We start from the raw sequence: 17,580 nt of genomic DNA, 5'->3' as shown, positions 1-17,580 counted from the left end.
CATAAGTGTAGTGTACACAGGCATACATAAGAGTGTAGTGTACACAGGTGTACATAAGTGTAGTGTACACAGGTGTACATAAGTGTAGTGTACACAGGTGTACATAAGTGTAGTGTACACAAGTGTAGTGTACACAGGCATACACAAGTGTAGTGTACACAGGTGTACATAAGTGTAGTGTACACAGGTGTACACAAGAGTGTAGTGTACACAGGTGTACATAATAGTGTACACAGATGTACATAAGAGTGTAGTGTACACAGGTGTACACAAGTGTAGTGTACACAGGTATACATAAGTGTAGTGTACACAGGTGTACATAAGAGTGTAGTGTACACAGGTGTACATAAGTGTAGTGTACACAGGTGTACATAAGTGTAGTGTACACAGGTGTACATAAGAGTAGTGTACACAGGTGTACATAAGTGTAGTGTACACAGGTGTACATAAGAGTGTAGTGTACACAGGTGTACATAAGAGTGTAGTGTACACAGGTGTACATAAGTGTAGTGTACACAGGTGTACATAAGTGTAGTGTACACAGGTGTACATAAGAGTAGTGTACACAGGTGTACATAAGAGTGTAGTGTACACAGGTGTACATAAGAGTGTAGTGTACACAGGTGTACATAAGTGTAGTGTACACAGGTGTACATAAGTGTAGTGTACACAGGTGTACATAATAGTGTACACAGGTGTACATAAGAGTGTAGTGTACACAGGTGTACATAAGAGTAGTGTACACAGGTGTACATAAGAGTGTAGTGTACACAGGTGTACATAAGAGTAGTGTACACAGGTGTACATAAGTGTAGTGTACACAGGTGTACATAAGTGTAGTGTACACAGGTGTACATAAGTGTAGTGTACACAGGTGTACATAAGTGTAGTGTACACAGGTGTACATAAGAGTAGTGTACACAGGTGTACATAAGAGTGTAGTGTACACAGGTGTACATAAGAGTAGTGTACACAGGTGTACATAAGAGTAGTGTACACAGGTGTACATATGAGTGTAGTGTACATAGGAGAGTAAGAGTCTGTAGTGAAGAAAGTTATTTATTTTTAATAATAATAATTATTCACCTTTGGCAACTGTTATAACTGAACCACTACCAGTTATCACTCGGTTATCTTCAAGTTATAACTGAACCACTACCAGTTATCACTCGGTTATCTTCAAGTTATAACTGAACCACTACCAGTTATCACTCGGTTATCACTCAACCATTCAGAGTTAACTTAAAGTGATAACTCCCTCACCTAATAACTACACCCACTCCAGGATAACCTCTCATGGTGATAACTCCAGGATAACCTCTCATGGTGATAACTCCAGGATAACCTCTCATGGTGATAACTCCAGGATAACCTCTCATGGTGATAACTCCAGGATAACCTCTCATGGTGATAACTCCAGGATAACCTCTCATGGTGATAACTCCAGGATAACCTCTCATGGTGATAACTCCAGGATAACCTCTCATGGTGATAACTCCAGGATAACCTCAAGATAACCTCTCACAGTGATAACTCCAGGATAACCTCAAGATAACCTCTCACAGTGATAACTCCAGGATAACTTCTCATCGTGATAACTCCAGGATAACCTCTCACAGTGATAACTCCAGGATAACCTCTCACAGTGATAACTTGACACATTTGTCTTGTCTACATCGCAGCACTGCCAGACACGTCTTGTGTACGTCGCAGCACTGCCAGACACCTGTCTTGTGTACGTCGCAGCACTGCCAGACACCTGTCTTGTGTACGTCGCAGCACTGCCAGACATGTCTTGTGTATGTCACAGCACTGCCAGACATGTATTGTGTATGTCACAGCACTGCCAGATGTACACCATCAGCTGTGGCATCACACTAGTCAACACGTCAGGCAGCACTGCACCTGGCGTCTTTAATGACAAATGTTATCATACAGCACTGATGTCATTTTTGTCCACTAAAAACAAATGAACAACTAAACTCGCAGAATAAATTCTGGCACCGTGGGAATATATTTATATATTGCTCTATGTCAAGGCTTTAACTCTGTAGTTACCACTGAGGCTTTACTCTCACTCAAACTTTATTTACACTCTCAAGCTTTACCTATACATTCCCAGTTTCAGCTTTATGCTGGCATGTGCTGCAGCTTTAAAGTTCAGTCTTGCCAAGCTTAAAACACGCTCAATTATCCAGTTTAAACACCTTCAATTACCCACCTTAAACACCTGTCATCAACAAATATACACAGTGCCATACTCTCATCTTGGCTATACACATTCATGTATAATACACACTTCCTCATTACAGTGTTCCCCTTGGTATAAAAATTGCCTATTTATACGTTTTTTGTATCAAATACGTAAGGTAAAACAGCGTTTGTCGCGCGTGTTGACACCCGCGGCGCCGGTCCTCCCTCCGTCGTGTTGAACGCTCAAAAATATATGTCGTCACCGCCACCGGTGTTAGCAAGTTTTAGTTAACATGATCTATGGTAGTGATTAGTTGAGTGCTGGTGGGAGGTGGTCAGTGGTCTTGTGGGACTGATCCCCCTGTTCCAAGGTTGAGGGACTGATCCTCTTGTTCCAAGGTTGAGGGACTGATCCTCTTGTTCCAAGGTTGAGGGACTGATCCTATTATTCCAAGGTTGAGGGACTGATCCTCTTGTTCCAAGGTTGAGGGACTGATCCTCTTGTTCCAAGGTTGAGGGACTGATCCTCTTGTTCCAAAGTTGAGGGACTGATCCTCTTGTTCCAAGGTTGAGGGACTGATCCTCTTGTTCCAAGGTTGAGGGACTGACCCTCTTGTTCCAAGGTTGAGGGACTGATCCTCTTGTTCCAAGGTTGAGGGACTAATCCTCTTGTTCAAAGGTTGAGGGACTGATCCTCTTGTTCCAAGGTTGAGGGGCTGATCCTCTTGTCCCAAGGTTGAGGGACTGATCCTCTTGTTCCAAGGTTGAGGGACTGATCCCTTCGAATGAAGGTATATGGACTGACCACCACCTACCAAAGCAGAGGGACTGACCCCCTCGTATGCAGGTATAGGGGACTGGCCCCCCGTACACAGGTATAGGGGACTGACCCCCTTCGTACACAGGTAGAGGGGACTGACCCCCTTCGTACACAGGTATAAAGGACTGACCCCCTTCGTACACAGGTAGATGGGACTGACCCCCTTCGTACACAGATATAGGGGACTGACCCCTCCCTCTTGCACCAAGTCAGAGGGACTGAATCCCCCTTGCACCAAGGCAGAGGGACTGACCCCCCCCTCACACCAAGGCAGAGGGACTGACCCCCCCTCACACCAAGGCAGAGGGACTGACCCCCTCGCACCAAGGCAGAGGGACTGACCCCCTCGCACCAAGGCAGAGGGACTGACCCCCCCTCAACATTCCATATATGTGTGTGTGTGTGTGTTAACAACAACTATAGGGTAGAACGTAGGATCACGAGAGGATGGCCACGGACCGCCTGGAGGCCGCCGCGCTCACATTATCCAGACTACTCCACTTCTTGTGGCCGTTGCGACCAAGTTGTGCCGCATACCTGTCCTCGCAGCTGCGTGACATGGCCTCCAGCTTCTGGGCCCGCTCCTTGCTCAGTGTCTCGGCCGGGAAAGTCAGCTCATTGGCCTCGGCCAGCGTACGCAAGCTGAAGTAATACTTGGCATACACCGATGATGGCACATTGATGTTGAACTGAATCATCACCAGGTACTGACGCTCCAGCTCATTCCTGTCAATGACATCAATGTAATTAATACACAATAATTATATACATATACAGTAGATCGTAGATTAACACACGATCATCTAACACAATGTCAATAATACATTATTGCAAAATTGTGGCATATTACTGATGAGCGGTGTGAAACTCATCTAAGATAGTGCAACTATGGAGAAAAATGGGTTACAGCTTGTACAAAATGGCTAGTAACTGCTAATTTCACTGTAACTGCACACTGGTATGCCATTAACCCTAGCTGGATTTACACAAAATGTTGAATGTGTCAGTGATTGATATTAAAGTGAGGGAAGTACGGTAAGTAAAGGAAAAGTGAAGGAATAATCTTGTGGCACTGCTATGATAAACGAAGTTGTGACCCACCACAGTATACAGTAGGGCCCCACTTAAACAGTGGGTTTGGGCCCCACTTATACAGTGGGTTAGGGCCCAGGCTACTGCTGTAAAGCTGGGCCCTACTATACCATGTTTATTTATAAGTTGTTTATAACCATGAGTGTCTCATGAAAACTAACAAATGTGATTAAATTAGTTGATTCCTGCACCAGTCAATACCTGCAGTGTTTTCTTATCTGCATCATGTGTTAAAATGTGAGCATGACGGAGATAATTTTATATACAATCTGAGTTGATACAAACTGTGCGTGTCCATGAGGGACTCTCCCAGTGTTTATATACCCTGTGTTGTACCTGTCCATGAGGGATTCTGCCAGTGTTTATATACCCTGTGTTGTACCTGTCCATGAGGGACTCTCCCAGTGTTTATATACCCTGTGTTGTACCTGTCCATGAGGGACTCTCCCAGTGTTTATATACCCTGTGTTGTACCTGTCCATGAGAGACTCCCAGTGTTTATATACCCTGTGTTGTACTTGTCCATGAGAGACTCCCAGTGTTTAAATACCCTGTGTTGTACCTGCCCATGAGGGACTCTCCCAGTGTTTATATACCCTGTGTTGTACCTGTCCATGAGAGACTCCTAGTGTTTATATACCCTGTGTTGTACCTGTCCATGAGGGACTCTCCCAGTGTTTATATACCCTGTGTTGTACCTGTCCATGAGGGATTCTGCCAGTGTTTATATACCCTGTGTTGTACCTGTCCATGAGGGACTCTCCCAGTGTTTATATACCCTGTGTTGTACCTGTCCATGAGGGACTCTCCCAGTGTTTATATACCCTGTGTTGTACCTGTCCATGAGGGACTCCCAGTGTTTATATACCCTGTGTTGTACCTGTCCATGAGAGACTCCCAGTGTTTATATACCCTGTGTTGTACCTGTCCATGAGGGACTCTCCCAGTGTTTATATACCCTGTGTTGTACCTGTCCATGAGGGACTCTCCCAGTGTTTATATACCCTGTGTTGTACCTGTCCATGAGGGACTCTCCCAGTGTTTATATACCCTGTGTTGTACCTGTCCATGAGGGACTCTCCCAGTGTTTATATACCCTGTGTTGTACCTGTCCATGAGGGACTCTCCCAGTGTTTATATACCCTGTGTTGTACCTGTCCATGAGGGACTCTCCCAGTGTTTATATACCCTGTGTTGTACCTGTCCATGAGGGACTCTCCCAGTGTTTATATACCCTGTGTTGTACCTGTCCATGAGGGACTCTCCCAGTGTTTATATACCCTGTGTTGTACCTGTCCATGAGAGACTCCCAGTGTTCATATACCCTGTGTTGTACCTGTCCATGAGACTCTCCCAGTGCCTATATATCCTGTGTTGTACCTGTCCATGAGAGACTCCCAGTGTTTATATACCCTGTGTTGTACCTGCCCATGAGGGACTCTCCCAGTGTTTATATACCCTGTGTTGTACCTGTCCATGAGAGACTCCTAGTGTTTATATACCCTGTGTTGTACCTGTCCATGAGGGACTCTCCCAGTGTTTATATACCCTGTGTTGTACCTGTCCATGAGGGATTCTGCCAGTGTTTATATACCCTGTGTTGTACCTGTCCATGAGGGACTCTCCCAGTGTTTATATACCCTGTGTTGTACCTGTCCATGAGGGACTCTCCCAGTGTTTATATACCCTGTGTTGTACCTGTCCATGAGGGACTCTCCCAGTGTTTATATACCCTGTGTTGTACCTGTCCATGAGGGACTCTCCCAGTGTTTATATACCCTGTGTTGTACCTGTCCATGAGGGACTCTCCCAGTGTTTATATACCCTGTGTTGTACCTGTCCATGAGGGACTCTCCCAGTGTTTATATACCCTGTGTTGTACCTGTCCATGAGAGACTCCCAGTGTTCATATACCCTGTGTTGTACCTGTCCATGAGACTCTCCCAGTGCCTATATATCCTGTGTTGTACCTGTCCATGAGAGACTCCCAGTGTTTATATATCCTGTGTTGTACCTGTCCATGAGAGACTCCCAGTGTTTATATACCCTGTGTTGTACTTGTCCATGAGAGACTCCCAGTGTTTATATACCCTGTGTTGTACCTGTCCATGAGAGACTCCCAGTGTTCATATACCCTGTGTTGTACCTGTCCATGAGACACTCTCCCAGTGCCTATATATATCCTGTGTTGTACCTGTCCATGAGAGACTCCCAGTGTTTATATACCCTGTGTTGTACCTGTCCATGAGAGACTCCCAGTGTTTATATACCCTGTGTTGTACCTGCCCATGAGGGACTCCCAGTGTTTATATACCCTGCCCATGAGGGACTCCCAGTGTTTATATACCCTTTGTTGTACCTATCCATGAGAGACTCCCAGTGTTTATATGCCCTGTGTTGTACCTGTCCATGAGGGACTCCCAGTGTTTATATACCCTGTGTTGTACCCGTCCATGAGAGAGACTGTTTATGTACCATTTGTTGTACCTGTCCATGAGAGACTCCCAGTGTTTATATACCCTGTGTTGTACCTGTCCATGAGGGACTCCCAGTGTTTATATACCCTGTGTTGTACCTGTCCATGAGAGACTCCCAGTGTTTATATGCCCTGTGTTGTACCTGTCCATGAGGGACTCCCAGTGTTTATATACCCTGTGTTGTACCTGTCCATGAGAGAGACTGTGTTTATGTACCATTTGTTGTACCTGTCCATGAGAGACTCCCAGTGTTTATATACCCTGTGTCGTACCTGTCCATGAGGGACTCCCAGTGTTTATATACCCTGTGTCATACCTGTCCATGAGGGACTCCCAGTGTTTATATACCCTGTGTTGTACCTGTCCATGAGGGACTCCCAGTGTTTATATACCCTGTGTTGTACCTGTCCATGAGGGACTCCCAGTGTTTATATACCCTGTGTTGTACCTGTCCATGAGAGACTCCCAGTGTTTATATACCCTGTGTTGTACCTGTCCATGAGAGACTCCCAGTGTTTATATACCCTGTGTCGTACCTGTCCATGAGGGACTCCCAGTGTTTATATACCCTGTGTCATACCTGTCCATGAGGGACTCCCAGTGTTTATATACCCTGTGTTGTACCTGTCCATGAGAGACTCCCAGTGTTTATATATCCTGTGCTGTACATGTCCATGACTTTCCCAGTGTTCATATATCCTGTTTATATTCCTTTGCATAATAAAGGTTAAAAAATAAAATGAACCTGGATGTAATGTATATACAGTACCTACTTCATATATATTTGTGAATCAGTTTAGTTGGTACACTTGTATATTGTAGTAAACAAACTAGGACGTGTGTGAGGGTGGTGGTGTTAAGGGCTACCAGTCTATGAGCATCTCACCCACCCATCCATCCTTATATTGATATTTTTATTGTTGAAAATGCAAAGGAAATGATAATTTTAGTATATTCCTTTACTGGAATAAATTTATTAATATGTACTAAATAGTTTACATTTGCAAAAAAAAAATCTAGTAGTTAATTTCCCTGCAATGAGATGAACACAATGACCCTGGGGTCGTGACGACACCAGGGTCGTCATGTTGCCAACAAGTTTCAACATGACCTTACATGTCGTCGACAGATATATCCTTGAGGATCTGGCAGTAGTCGACATTCCACACAGCTTGGTCATCCCAGACCTTACTAGCGAGAATAATGGCGCCTAAGACAATTCGTTTCCACGTCCCCGGCGTCATGTCAATGTCCGCATATGTCAACAACCTGGAAAGAATGAATCAGAAGTAGAATGGCATTGATGTTGGTGAACAAGAACATCCCAAGATGGCAGGAACCTACATCTAGTGGGAACACAACAGGATGACATGAACAACTACGTTGCCAAGGACACCATAACTTCATCATGCAAGAGTTAGGGTAATGAATGACCTATGATTATCAAACTACCATCATTTTGGATGATGGTCTGGCATAAATCACTCCATGCTGCCCAAACATTTTCGAAGACTAACTTTTTTTCCATTTCAAGTTAAGCTGGGATAAGCTACAGTAAGTTAGGCCAACTTAGGTAAACTTAAGCTATATAAATCTACAAAATATTTGTTTAATGACAAATATAGAAATCAAATTATTATTATCAGCCGATTGATCAAAGGAACAAGCCAGCATCCTGGTCTGGGACTGACTACTGGGGGGGGGCAATATCAGTCATCTTGGTATGGGACTGACTACTGGGGCAGCAACATCAGTCATCCTGGTCTAGGACTGACTACTGGGGCTGCAACGTCAGTCATCCTGGTCTGGACTGACTACTGGGGCGGCAACGTCAGTCATCCTGGTCTGGGACTGACTACTGGGGCGGCAACGTCAGTCATCCTGGTCTAGGACTGACTACTGGGGCTGCAACGTCAGTCATCCTGGTCTGGACTGACTACTGGGGCGGCAACGTCAGTCATCCTGGTCTGGGACTGACTACTGGGGCGGCAACGTCAGCCATCATGATAACTGACTTCTCCAGGTAGACTAGGGGGATAATGACACACTGACCTATCCAGGTAGACTAGGGTGATAATGACACACTGACCTCTCCAGGTAGACTAGTGTGATAATGGCGCACTCTGCAGTGAGCTGAGCAGCGTTGAACAGAGTCCTCACAAACTTGTAGATGTGTCGGTGTTCGGGGTTGTGACGGTCGTAGTCGGGAGGTACACCGTCTTTCTGAAATACAATGTGACGTCACTTGCTGCCACGGAGCACTAACAGTCTGAGGGGTCGCAGACTACGACAAGATTAAGAGACAGAGGATCGATCTTATGCCACCGTTTTCAATCACCTGGTGCAACATTGAAAGTACCTCACATACAGCACACGCAAGGGTGCATACAGTGACGTCACCCACAAACGGCACATTTTATGGCAAAAAATCCAACTGTGTCTACACCATCAGACAATGTAGCACATTTCGGTACAGACACTGACGGATGGTCAAAGCGTTTCTATTCAAGTCACCATACGCCAGAGATGACCAGCGAGCAAAATACAGTGGACCCTCAGTTAACGATATTAATCCATTCCAGAGAGCTTGTCCTTAACCGATTTTATCGTTATCCGAATTAATTTTCCCCATAAGAAATAATGGAAATCCAATTAAAAACGTTTCAGACACCCAAAATTACTAAACAATTTTTTTACATGAAATATACATTTCCCTACACAGAAAACAATGATACATGAAGAATAAAACAATGATAACATCATATTTACCTTTATTGAAGACATGGTGATGTATGGAAGACGGGAGGAGGGAGAGGATGGAGGAGTTTACAATTGTTTGGAAGGGGAATCCCACTCCATAAAGACTTCAGGTACCAAGTCCTTATCCTGGGTTACTTCCCTCCTTCGTTTTTAATGCCACTAGGACCAGCTTGAGAGTCACTGGACCCCTGTCGTTCAAAAGTTTTCGAGAGAGGTCTGTTTCTGGCGTATGTTAGGAATTGTGTTGGGAGACACAAGATAGTCCTTCAATATGACACAAATATTCATATTCATATAGTTTATTTGGACATGATATATAGTTGTACAAGGAATTATAGCAGTTGGGTGTACATGCCAAAAGCCCCTTGTATGCAGAGCATTACGGGCAGTCTTAAAACTAACTTAAAATTAACAAGCAATGAAAGGTTCAGTGGAAAAAATTACAGTAAACAATTTACAATATGAAGTACAATCGAGTATTTGAAACAATGAAATTTGAACATTTCGATATTGAAGCATTCTAGTTGTACAAATTTGTCGCATTACAATGTATAACAAACAAGATGATCAATTTACTGTATGTTGTCTTGAATTTTAAGATTTAAGTAAGTGTTGATTATTTAGCCCTGGGCAAGTGGTTTTTTTTTTTTTAGAAGAGTCTTAAATTGATTTTCAGGCCTGGGTACTTTAGTATGTTCTGGTAATGAGCTCTACAGCTTATTTATCTAGCACAATTCATCTAATATGACATAATAAACAACATAGAAACATGACATATACTCTAGAATGAATAAAATACGTCATTAACCCTTTCAGGTTAATGACGTAGATCTACAGCTTTATGTTCAGGGTCCAAACCGTAGATCTACGCCATGAGCTCAGCTCACTCTGATAAGCTGTGAGTGGTAAATTTGGGCCTAGATATGAGAGAATACATCTATGTGGTATGTGTGCACCACATAAAGCAAATCCTGAAGCACACAGTGTATGAGAGAAAAAAAACTGAGACAGTGATTTTCGATTAAAACAGCTACTTTGCAGTGTTTTTCCTATGTTTTTTATAGTTGTATTTGCGATTTCTTGGTCTCGTTTGATAGAATGGAAGACATATTACAGAAATAGAGATGAGTTTGATTGGTTTTAGCACTAGAAATGGCTTGAAACTGAGCTCAAAGTAGCGGAAATGTTAAATTTTTGCCGATGTTCAAGAGTAAACAAACGACCTCACACGTCTAATACGCGTCAGCTGGTGGGTCTAATATACATTCACAAATGTGGTGATGATATTTATACAATTATTACAATATTGCATAACAATAAATCTTCTATTTTTTGGTTTGAATAAAAATTCATTGTGAATAAAAAATCAAAATGGAATTCATTTGTAAAGTCTGAAAACATAACTAATGAACAGAGGAAATGTTAGTTTAGTGCCAGGAATACCTACATTGTTTATTCTGGACCCTATTTTGAAATTGGAATATTTTGAACTTTGTGTTAAATTGGCCAAATTACCAATTTCCGATCACTATTTTGCAGTTGAAACAGTTGACTTGGCGATTTCTTGTGCTCAATCGATAGAATAGAAGTAATACTAGTGAAATAGCTAAGAATTTGGTTGACTGGAATAATGTAATTGGCCTAAAATGGGAGTCAAAGTTGGCAAAATCGCCAATTCATAAATATCGCTGACATCAAAATTCGCAAGAACATAATTTCGTCAATTTTCCATCAAATTTCGTACTTTTTGCTTTATTACCTTCAGAAAAAGATTCTCTATCATTTCATAAGAAAAAAATAACAATTTTTTTTTTTTTTAAATTCTTGGACCCTGGTGCACACTTTGAAATTTGGCCTCCGGACCCTGAAAGGGTTAAGTATGTCAAGTGTTGCTGTGTTGTTGTTGTTGGGTGTACAAGGGCCACTGAGAGCATAAGCTGTACATAATGGTGGTGAAGGCTAGCAGAGGCGGTAGAGACGGTGGTGTTGTCAGTCGCCCTACATAACTCCAACAACATTGGAGGAATTAGGTTTGTGCTGTCCTTTTTCTATCGATTAATCGCTTAACTTACTTGCTACAGTTAATGCTACACTTTATCACTGGCCGGCACTATAGCCTTTATAGACTCCTGCTGCATTAGTATCGTACATATTGCAGAATCACTGAAAAAGGCACATTCTCCCCTCTCTCTCAGCCCTTTACCAAAGGGATGGCTGGCACTAGAAGCTTTCTTTGGGTGCATGGTGGCTTATTTAGCAGTTACAAGCACTAAAAACAATAGAATAATACAAAACGTATCACATGTATGCATGGAATCGTCTGAAGTGGCTTGTTAACAATGGCACACTAGCCACACTGGAGTGGCTGGGCGGCTCAGGCCGGGCAGACATTTTCTGGACGAATGTCCTTAACTGGGTTTTTTATCGTTAGCCAAGCCAATGTTTTGACGCAAAAATGTATAGGTATCTGATTTTATCGCTATCCGATGGCATCATTAACTGAGGGTCCACTGTAATCAATTTAAAACAAAAAACAGAATTTTAGGGTACTGAAAATTAAAATTACAGTGGAACTAAGGCTTTCACATGCTCCAGTTATTGGAAGTTTCGGTTTTAGGACTGTCTTTTGTATGAAATTCTGTTCTGGATATCGGACCCTGATCCGGTAATCAGATGTATTATGCGCGTCCACCTGGGCCGCTCATACGTTCCTGACTCGTTCTTGGGAACATCAAATGTCTTGTTTTACGTTAATAAAGACATTTTCATTAATCCATCTATGATATTTTCTTCAAAATTATATAAGAAACACGTTACATAGCATAGTATAAACATGCAATGTTTATATGCTATCAGGTGGCGAGTCAGAGGGAAAACATTACGTTTTCTCTTTTTCTCCGGTCGAGCATTAGAGAAAACTGTATGAATCTGTGTCTGGCTTTTGTTTACAATTCTCAGCATGAATTATTCATTACTTCTCCCTTTGTTTATGATGGCATCTAAAGGTAGTTGTTAGCAGCATATGTGTAGAGAACCTGGGATAACCCAAAAAAGTCAGACACAAAAAAGTACTACTCACCTCTCACCCTACATTAGGACTACAAATATTTTAAGGTAAGTAATGAATGTGGAAGAGTTGGTGGATGACCACAGGGAAGAGCTAAACACTGAAGAGCTGCAGCACTATAGTTTATCTTTAAAAAATTTATTTTTTGTTAGTATTTTTGGGTGTCTGGAATGGTTTAATTGTATTTACATTATTTCTTATGGGAAACGTCGATTCAGTTTTCACACGTTTTGGTTTTAGAATGATCTTCTGGAACGGATTAAGTTCGAAAACCGGGGTTCCACTGTGTTAGTGATAGTAGTAGCAGTATACTAGTAACAGTATTACCGGCAGCAGCAATTACAAGTACTGTTACTAGTAGTAGCACTTTTTTTTAAATTAACACATCGACTGTTTCCCACCAAGGCAGAGTGTCCTGAAAAAGAAGAAACACTTTCATCATCATTCACTCCATCACTGTCTTACCAGAGGCGTGCTCACCATCACTATCTTACCAGAGGCATGCTCACCATCACTGTCTTACCTGAGGCATGCTCACCATCACTGTCTTACCAGAGGCATGCTCACCATCACTGTCTTACCAGAGGCATGCTCACCATCACTGTCTTACCAGAGGCGTGCTCACCATCACTGTCTTACCAGAGGCATGCTCACCATCACTGTCTTACCTGAGGCATGTTCACCATCACTGTCTTACCAGAGGCATGCTCATCATCACTGTCTTACCTGAGGCATGCTCACCATCACTGTCTTACCAGAGGCATGCTCACCATCACTGTCTTACCAGAGGCATGTTCACCATCACTGTCTTACCAGAGGCATGCTCACCATCACTGTCTTACCAGAGGCATGCTCACCATCACTGTCTTACCAGAGGCATGCTCATCATCACTGTCTTACCTGAGGCATGCTCACCATCACTGTCTTACCAGAGGCATGCTCACCATCACTTTCTTACCAGAGGCATGCTCATCATCACTGTCTTACCAGAGGCATGCTCACCATCACTGTCTTACCAGAGGCATGCTCACCATCACTGTCTTACCAGAGGCATGCTCATCATCACTGTCTTACCAGAGGCATGCTCATCATCACTGTCTTACCTGAGGCATGCTCACCATCACTGTCTTACCAGAGGCATGCTCACCATCACTGTCTTACCAGAGGCATGCTCATCATCACTGTCTTACCAGAGGCATGCTCATCATCACTGTCTTACCTGAGGCATGCTCACCATCACTGTCTTACCAGAGGCATGCTCACCATCACTGTCTTACCAGAGGCATGCTCACCATCACTGTCTTACCTGAGGCATGCTCACCATCACTGTCTTACAAGAGGCATGCTCACCATCACTGTCTTACCAGAGGCATGCTCACCATCACTGTCTTACCAGAGGCATGCTCACCATCACTGTCTTACCAGAGGCATGCTCACCATCACTGTCTTACCAGAGGCATGCTCACCATCACTGTCTTACCAGAGGCATGCTCACCATCACTGTCTTACCAGAGGCATGCTCACCATCACTGTCTTACCAGAGGCATGCTCACCATCACTGTCTTACCAGAGGCATGCTCACCATCACTGTCTTACCAGAGGCATGCTCACCATCACTGTCTTACCAGAGGCATGCTCACCATCACTGTCTTACCAGAGGCATGCTCACCATCACTGTCTTACCAGAGGCATGTTCACCATCACTGTCTTACCAGAGGCATGCTCACCATCACTGTCTTACCAGAGGCATGCTCACCATCACTGTCTTACCAGAGGCATGCTCACCATCACTGTCTTACCAGAGGCATGCTCACCATCACTGTCTTACCAGAGGCATGCTCACCATCACTGTCTTACCAGAGGCATGCTCACCATCACTGTCTTACCAGAGGCATGCTCACCATCACTGTCTTACCAGAGGCACACTTACACTACAGTTATAAAACTGTAACATTAACATCACTTCATAAATGTTACCTTCCTCACACTCCAATACCATGTAAAGTCATAAAAACCATCTGCATTCACTCACTCCTATCTAACATGCTCACACATGCTTGCTAGAAGTCCAAGCTCCTTGCACACAAAAACCTCCTTTACCCCCTCCCTCCAACCTTTCCTAGGCTGACCCCTACCCCGCCTTCCCTCCACTACAGATTTATTCACCCTCCAAGTCATTCTATTTTGTTACATCCTCTCTAAATGGACAAACCACCTCAACAACCCCTCCTCTACTCTCTGGATAATATTTTTAGAAACCCTGCACCTCCTTCTAATCTCCAATCTAAGTATTCTCTGCATTATATTCACACCACACATTGCCCTCAGACACAACATCTCCACTGCCTCCAGCATTCTTGTTGTAACATTCACAACCCATGATTCACACCTATGTAAGAGTGTTGGTGTAACTATACTCTCATACATTCCCCTCTTTGCTTCCATGAACAAAGTTCTTTGTCTCCACAGACTCTTCAGTGCTCCACTCACCTTTTTCCCCCTCATCAGTTCTATGGTTCACCTCATTTTTCATAGACCTATCTGCTGATAAGTCAACTCCCAAATATCAGGACACAGTCACCTCCTCCATACTCCCTCCCTTCAATCTGCTATACAAGCTTTCATTACCTAATTTTTTTCATTATCTTCCTCACCTTGCTCTTTCCTATGTTCACTTTGAATTTCCTTCTTTTACATACCCTCCAAACTTCATCCACCAACCTCTGCAACTTCTCTTCAGAATCTCCCAAAAGCACAGTGTCATCAGCAATGAGCAACTGTGACAACTCTCCCTTTGCATTAGATTCTTTCTCTTAACTCCACACCTCTTACCAACACCCGAGCATTCACTTTTCTTACAATCCCACCTATAAATATATAGAACAACCATGGTGACATCACACATCCTTGTCAAAGGCCTACTTTACTTAGAAATAATCACCCTTTCTCCTACATATTCTAACCTAAGCCTCACTATACTTGTAAAAACTCTTCACTGCTTTCAATAACCTACCTCCTATCCCACCTATTCTGCCACATTGGCTCCCTATCCACCTTGTCATATGCCCTTTCAAAATCCATAAACACAGCAAAAACCACTTTACCCGTATCTAAATACTGTTCACCTACATGTTTCACTGTAAACACTTGGTCCACACACCCCCTACCTTTCCTAAAGCCTCCTTGTTCTTCTGTGATCCTACTCTCCATCTTACTCTTAATTCTTTCAATAATAATTCTACCATACATTTTACTCGGTATAATCAACAGACTTATTCCCCTATATTTTTTACACTTTCTTTTATCCCCTTTGCCCTTATACAAAGGAACTATGCATGCTCTCTGCCAATCCCTAGGTACCTTACCCTCTTCCATACATTTATTAAATAAAAGCACCAACCACTCCAAAACTATATCCCCACCAGACATAGCCCCACTCCACAAAGGGGGCAGTAAAGCAACAGCAAAGAACTACAGACCAATAGCACTAACATCCCATATCATAAAAATCTTTGAAAGGGTCCTAAGAAGCAAGATCACCACCCATCTAGAAACCCATCAGTTATACAACCCAGGGCAACATGGGTTTAAAACAGGTCGCTCCTGTCTGTCTCAACTATTGGATCATTACGACAAGGTCCTAGATGCACTAGAAGACAAAAAGAATGCAGATGTAATATATACAGACTTTGCAAAAGCCTTCAACAAGTGTGACCATGGCGTAATAGCACACAAAATGCGTGCTAAAGGAATACCAGGAAAAGTCGGTCGATGGATCTATAATTTCCTCACTAACAGAACAGAGAGTAGTAGTCAACAGAGTAAAGTCCGAGGCAGCTACGGTGAAAAGCTCTGTTCCACAAGGCACAGTACTCGCTCCCATCTTGTTCCTCATCCTCATATCTGACATAGACAAGGATGTCAGCCACAGCACCGTGCCTTCCTTTGCAAATGACACCCGAATCTGCATGACAGTGTCTTCCATTGCAGACACTGCAAGGCTCCAGGCGGACATCAACCAAATCTTTCAGTGGGCTGCAGAAAACAATATGAAGTTCAACAATGAGAAATTTCAATTACTCAGATATGGTAAACACGAGGAAATTAAATCTTCATCAGAGTACAAAACAAATTCTGGCCACAAAATAGAGCGAAACACCAACGTCAAAGACCTGGGAGTGATCATGTCGGAGGATCTCACCTTCAAGGACCATAACACTGTATCAATTGCATCTGCTAGAAAAATGACAGGATGGATAATGAGAACCTTCAAAACTAGGGATGCCAAGCCCATGATGACACTCTTCAAGTCACTTGTTCTATCTAGGCTGGAATATTGCTGCACACTAACAGCACCTTTCAAGGCAGGTGAAATTGCTGACCTAGAAAATGTACAGAGAACCTTCACGGCACGCATAACGGAGATAAAACACCTCAATTACTGGGAGCGCTTGAGGTTCCTGAACCTGTATTCCCTGGAACGTAGGTGGGAGAGATACACGATTATATACACCTGGAAAATCCTAGAGGGACTAGTACCGAACTTGCACACAAAAATCACTCACTACGAAAGCAAAAGACTTGGCAGACGATGCAACATCCCCCCAATGAAAAGCAGGGGTGTCACTAGCACGTTAAGAGACCATACAATAAGTGTCAGGGGCCCGAGACTGTTCAACTGCCTCCCAGCATACATAAGGGGAATTACCAACAGACCCCTGGCAGTCTTCAAGCTGGCACTGGACAAGCACCTAAAGTCGGTTCCTGACCAGCCGGGCTGTGGCTCGTACGTTGGTTTGCATGCAGCCAGCAGTAACAACCTGGTTGATCAGGCTCTGATCCACCAGGCGGCCTGGTCACAGACCAGGCCGCGGGGGCGTTGACCCCCGGAACTCTCTCCAGGTAAACTCCAGGTAAACCACCTGCTTATAATATTTCTATCTTCATCCATCAATCCCAGCTGCTTTACCCCCTTTCATTCTACCCACTGCCTCACACACCTCCCCCACACTCACACTGCCTCACACACCTCCCCACACTCACACTGCCTCACACACCTCCCCCACACTGCCTCACACACCTCCCCCACACTCACACAGCCTCACACCTCCCCCCACACTCTCACAGCCTTGTGCACCTCCCCCACACTCACACAGCCTCAGGCACCTCTC

General features: G+C 43.7%; 1 protein-coding gene across 2 annotated transcripts in view; it reads right to left on the bottom strand.

Annotated features, from left to right (window-relative positions):
• Positions 1-1,046: 1,046 nt before the first annotated feature.
• The window catches only part of CycY (cyclin Y), a 33,305-nt gene continuing 16,771 nt past the window's right edge, over positions 1,047-17,580 (bottom strand). The window contains exons 6-9 of one of the 2 annotated variants that reach the window (XR_011393126.1): positions 8,672-8,805; positions 7,699-7,851; positions 1,508-3,739; positions 1,047-1,345 (exon numbers count right to left, since the gene is read on the bottom strand). Coding sequence is in view for 1 of the 2 variants with exons in the window: in XM_070093761.1 (XP_069949862.1) it covers positions 3,451-3,739; positions 7,699-7,851; positions 8,672-8,805 (576 nt within the window). In the remaining variant the exon portion in view is untranslated. Of the gene's footprint in view, positions 3,740-7,698; positions 7,852-8,671; positions 8,806-17,580 lie in introns of both variants that reach the window. The other variant, XM_070093761.1, reaches the window with a different exon arrangement.

Source organism: Cherax quadricarinatus, chromosome 43 (assembly GCF_038502225.1).
Source record: "Cherax quadricarinatus isolate ZL_2023a chromosome 43, ASM3850222v1, whole genome shotgun sequence".
Taxonomy (NCBI): Eukaryota; Metazoa; Arthropoda; class Malacostraca; order Decapoda; family Parastacidae; genus Cherax; species Cherax quadricarinatus.
This window is presented reverse-complemented; position numbering and strand designations above follow the sequence as displayed.